This window comes from Penaeus vannamei, chromosome 33, assembly GCF_042767895.1.
Source record: "Penaeus vannamei isolate JL-2024 chromosome 33, ASM4276789v1, whole genome shotgun sequence".
In the NCBI taxonomy this organism is placed as follows: domain Eukaryota; kingdom Metazoa; phylum Arthropoda; class Malacostraca; order Decapoda; family Penaeidae; genus Penaeus; species Penaeus vannamei.
Genome location: NC_091581.1, coordinates 31355185 through 31360184, shown reverse-complemented (window position 1 = coordinate 31360184; position 5000 = coordinate 31355185). Strand labels below are relative to the sequence as shown.

Here is a 5000-nt window from a genome sequence, read left to right as displayed (position 1 = left end):
ACTTTATATTTTTATTGGAAGTTTTTTAGTATCTCTTATCTATTTTATTCTTAATGTCAGTTTCACCCTTTGAAGGCATGAAAATATAATTTTATCCATGGATAGTCTTCATTCGTATATTGAAACCGTCTATCGCTCAACCGAAGGCGTCCAGCTCAACTACCTCGTTCGCGCACCAACTGTTCGGCCACATCGCCGCAGCGCTGCCCAGCAGCGGCTGCTCCTCCACCCTAGCAGCTGCTACCGCAAGAACTACCTGCAGTCCCGGCGGGCAAGCCCCGGTTCCTGTGGCCAGCGTCACTCACCGTGGACGTCGGGGGCGATACCTTGGCACGTCCTCCCCGTGAACCCCGGCCGACACGAGCAGAAGAACACGTGCACCTCCGGAACGATCCAGCAGGTACCCCCGTTCTCGCACGGGTTAGGCATGCACACCTGCGGAAGGGCAGGGCGTGAGGAACAGGTCTCCTGCAGGTCATCTTACCAGAGAAGTAAAAATATGCAGGGGATTTAATTCTGTAAACATGAATTTCATCACAAAGCATTAATGTTTTGGCTATATAGAAATTGCTTCTTTGGAAAGATAAATCAATGCATAAGAAAATGTTTACATCAAATGCAATTCCTTCACCTCTGTCTCTGAGTGTTTGTGTGTTTGTGTATCTGTCTCTGTGAATTGATTGGGTCGAACTGTCTTTGTCCACGGACGAAACCCTACTGAAACCGAGGAATTTCCTACGAGATTGTGATGGCCGCAGTTGTCTTCGCTGAGGCCGTTGAGGCACTCGCACGAGTAGCTGTTGCCCTTGTCGACGCACACCTTGGACGCCGGGCAGGGGTCCGGCTTGCAGAGGTCGAACTGCGGAAGGAAAGGGGCAGTGAGAAGCGCATTTTGCACTTATCATCGCATCTTAGCAAATCAAAATAATCATTAAGCTGCCCGGAAGAAAAGGCCGCAGAAATAAGAAATAACACCAGTGTCTTGTCTGTAGCCTCGCCTTCATTCGTGAAAATGAAAACAATAATCTTGATGAATGCTGTTAAGACTGACGATAATAATGCTCTTTATACTCATGAGAAGACAAATACTAAGAGAAATGTTGATAGTAATAATAACAGTGATATTATCAATAATAATCACAATCATGATAACAACGACAACCATACCAAAAACAGTAATGATAGTAATGATAAAGATGACATAGTAAAGATGGTTGTAAAAACAGTCATAATCACACAAATTATGATAGCGATGATAATGATCACAATAATTAAGAAATAATGCTGATGATATTGAGGATGATAATGATGATGATAATAACCATAAAAATAGGAAAAACAATGATATTACGTTTATTCTCATACTTACTATTATTATTGATATTATCATTATTTCTGTAATGATAATGATAATGATGATAACAATAAATATAATAACAGAAACGACAATAATAATGATAATAATAATAATAATAAAAGTAGTAGTATTAATAATAACAATAATGATAATAATGATAAAGATAATGATGATAATTTTAACACTAAGAAAGTCAAGATGAAGATAATGATAACATTGATAACCACAATTATAATGAAAAATTATGATGATAGAATTATAATAATAATGAGAAAAGAAAATAAGAGTAATAATATTGATAATAATAATAGCAATAATGATAATGACAGTAATGAAAGTAATTATAACAATATTTATCATAAAATTAATGATAATAAAACTAATGATACCATTAAAAGAAGGAGAAAAGTAAGTAAAGGAAGAATGACAACAGTAATGATAATACTAATAAATATACTGCTACTAACTACTGTGTGTGTGTGTGTGTGTGAATGTGTGCGAGCGTTTATGTGTGTGCATGTAAACATATAGCATATATATATATATATATATATATATATATATATATATATATATATATATATATATATACATACATACATATATATATATATATATATATATATATATATATATATATATATATATATATATGCATATGTATATATATATATATATATATATATATATATACATATATATATATATATATATATATATATATATAATATAATATAATATATATATATATATTATATATATATATTATATTATATTATATATATATATATATATATATATATATATATGTATGTATGTATATATATGTATATATATATATATATGCTATATGTTTACATACACAGACATATATAGATTCTAGATTTTTAAAAGCGTGTTTTTTCGTTTTTTTTTCCTGCGTCGTCCGATACCTTGATCTGGCAGCGCTTCCCCGTGTAGCCTCTGCCGCACAGGCACTGGAACCCGCTCACGATGTCGACGCAAGTTCCGCCGTTGATGCACGGGCTGGATTCGCACTCGTTGTACTCAAACTGGCACCGCGAACCTCCGTATCCTGCGGGCGATGAAACACAACCTTCATTGATCAATAGAATCAGATCGAGCGTTGAAGGTCAGCGGTCTTAGCGATCTGAAATGAAAAACCGCCGGTTGTTGCCGCTGCAGATCTAAGGCCCGTACTTTTAAAGCCTTTCGCCAGGGGTGGCATTCGATTTCGCCGGGCGATCGGGAACTCCGTGCTATTAAAAGCATGGCAAGTGTTCGCCAGGCGATCTTTCTCCAGGGCTGGCGTAGGATCGTACTGGAACAGCCTGGCGAAGCAAAGTCGCGAGAGCCCTCCCTTTCCCATTCTCTTGCTTTCAAATTATGAATTAGTAACATATTTGTGTATAATATGGTATAGGAATCACATTGCAATTTTATAATATCTGAAAATCACAATTTATTATGAAATAACGTATATACACGTAGCTTTTCCAAGACCATCAATGTTCCAATCGAGAGCTCAAGACATCAGCTGTATTCCTGCCCCCTTCCCCCCCTCCCCCCCTTCCCCTGAGATGAGCTATTTAGACTTAAGCTGTTATTTTGGTTGTAGGGATAGTTTTCTTCTCAAAAATATTGACATAAATGTTTTAGGTATAGTAAAATGGTTATTTCTTAACTCCTTTGTTTAAGTGTAAGGTTATTTTTTGTATAAAAGTATAAAATTGATATAGTATAGAATAAAGTATAGTATAGTATAAAGCATAAAGTTAACTTTGTTATAGTATAAAGTTAATTTTTAACTCCTTTGTGAGAGTAGAAAGTGAGACTATTACGAAGATAACATTTTCGTCTTCTCCTGAGGTTAATGATTAAGTTTAGGTCATGTTAGGTAAGATATGGTAAGGTAAAGTAGGATTAGGTTAGTAATTAACACGGGCTCTTTATAGTCCTTTATGAGGTCCCGAAGGACTTTTTTCTTATCCAAAATGGATATAGGAGAGGGCCGACAAACGCTGTGCACTGCAGGTGTAAACAAATTTGCGTTTACCGTGTTTTTCAGATGTTAGCGCCTGGCGATCCCCCGCCATGTCGAACGTTGGGTTTTAAAGCAAGGCCTTCCTCACTCAGATGATCGCCTGGCGCAGCTTCGCCAGGCGAACGCCAGCACTTTTTTTTTTTTTTTTTTTTTTTAGATAATTTACCACCCCTTATTACGAGGTGGCACGGGTTCCGCTGACGCCACCCGTTTATAGTTCACTTTATGATAGTGAATCTTTCGGAAGGATATATTTATTCATGTGAACTTGATAAAAGTGGTGATGAAGCAAGGCTTCATCTCTTGAAGTGGTGGTGATACTTGTGGTTGACATCTGGATGGATGGGTGTCAAAAGTATGGCCGAAAGATCAGCCTAGTTGGACGGCGCTCCGCTACTGCTGCAAAAACCGCCCATCAACGGTGCTGGAGGCCGGAGACAATAAGAGAGCGCCGCAAAAGAGTCCCGCACCGACGTCGTATCTCCGCCAGAGGTCCCAGGAGGGAGACAATGTACCGCCTCATCACACCGAAGAAGAGGCCGCCCCGGCAGGAGCAGCAGATCAGGGGTCCATCCCTGCATGGAGTGACTCGCTCCCCGGCGACCGCTGGCAACATCGAAGGATCTTGGAGAGGAAGACCGAACGAGGCGACACTCGTTGAAAGGGTCCGAGAAGGCACACGTCGTCGAAGGCAGCTCGTGCGGAGCTGAGTGGATATCTGGGAGAGGAGGTTCTGGGAGAGATGTTGCCGCCGCGGCCGCCGGGAGACGAGTGAACGCCAGCGCGGGCAAAAGGTTTTAAAAGTACGGGCGTAACTCTCACCTGGCAAGCAGAAGCACCTGACGCCCTGCGACTGGGTCTCCACGCAAACGCCGTGAATGCAAGGGCTGTTCGCGCAGGCCTCGTCGTTGTTGCTGCTGAGTTCCGTCACTTCCTCGCGCTCGCTGCACTGCGTCCCTGTCCAGCCGGGGGAGCAGAGGCACGTGTAGGCTGAGTGGTTGCCCGTGCACGTGCCGCCGTTCTGGCAGGGTCGAGACTCGCACAGGTTGGTCCACTCCTCGCAGTACCGCCCTCGGTACCCTGAGGGAAGGATCCAGGTTAGGAAGCCTGGTAGTTACGGTATAAGGGAGCTCGTTTAGTGGAGAGGGATGTATCTTGAAGAGATAACGCACTAGATAATTAAATTGTTGAGATACAGTGCGCCATCCTCCAGCAAGGTTCATCCTCTGCCCATCATCCCTGCCGTTTTGACCAATGAAATGACTGCTTGGAATATCGCTTTAAAAATATTTTGCGGTAGCTTTCATCGTATTGACATAGCTAGTCTTCATAAGAGAAAGAATAAACGAGGAAGACCCCAAAAGGCGCTCGCAGGCAGAAGGGCAAAGCAAGGTCTCCCCGGAAAAGAGACCTCTGGATAAGATAAAATGAAGAGTGAAATACTTTGCCTTAGTCGTTTGCAGCGTTATTCACTTGCTGTTCAACATCAAACAGCGTTATAAAACAGGGTCTACTTTTGCATAATAATATTTTCTGAGTGAAATATTCATATAATGCATCGCTATTTTGGATAAAATTAAACAGAAAATCACTTTTCAA

At 40.6% G+C, this 5000-nt stretch overlaps 1 protein-coding gene across 6 annotated transcripts in view; it reads right to left on the bottom strand.

Moving 5' to 3' along the window:
- LOC113828302 (delta and Notch-like epidermal growth factor-related receptor) overlaps positions 1 to 5000 on the bottom strand; it is a 163739-nt gene that overhangs the window by 11401 nt on the left and 147338 nt on the right. For 2 of the 6 annotated variants that reach the window (XM_070145123.1, XM_070145124.1), the window contains exons 8-11: positions 4224 to 4481; positions 2290 to 2432; positions 632 to 859; positions 306 to 435 (exon numbers count right to left, since the gene is read on the bottom strand). In XM_070145123.1, coding sequence (XP_070001224.1) covers positions 306 to 435; positions 632 to 859; positions 2290 to 2432; positions 4224 to 4481 — 759 coding nt within the window. The remainder of the gene's footprint in view (positions 1 to 305; positions 436 to 631; positions 860 to 2289; positions 2433 to 4223; positions 4482 to 5000) is intronic. The other 4 variants (XM_070145127.1, XM_070145128.1, XM_070145125.1 and 1 more) reach the window with 3 other exon arrangements.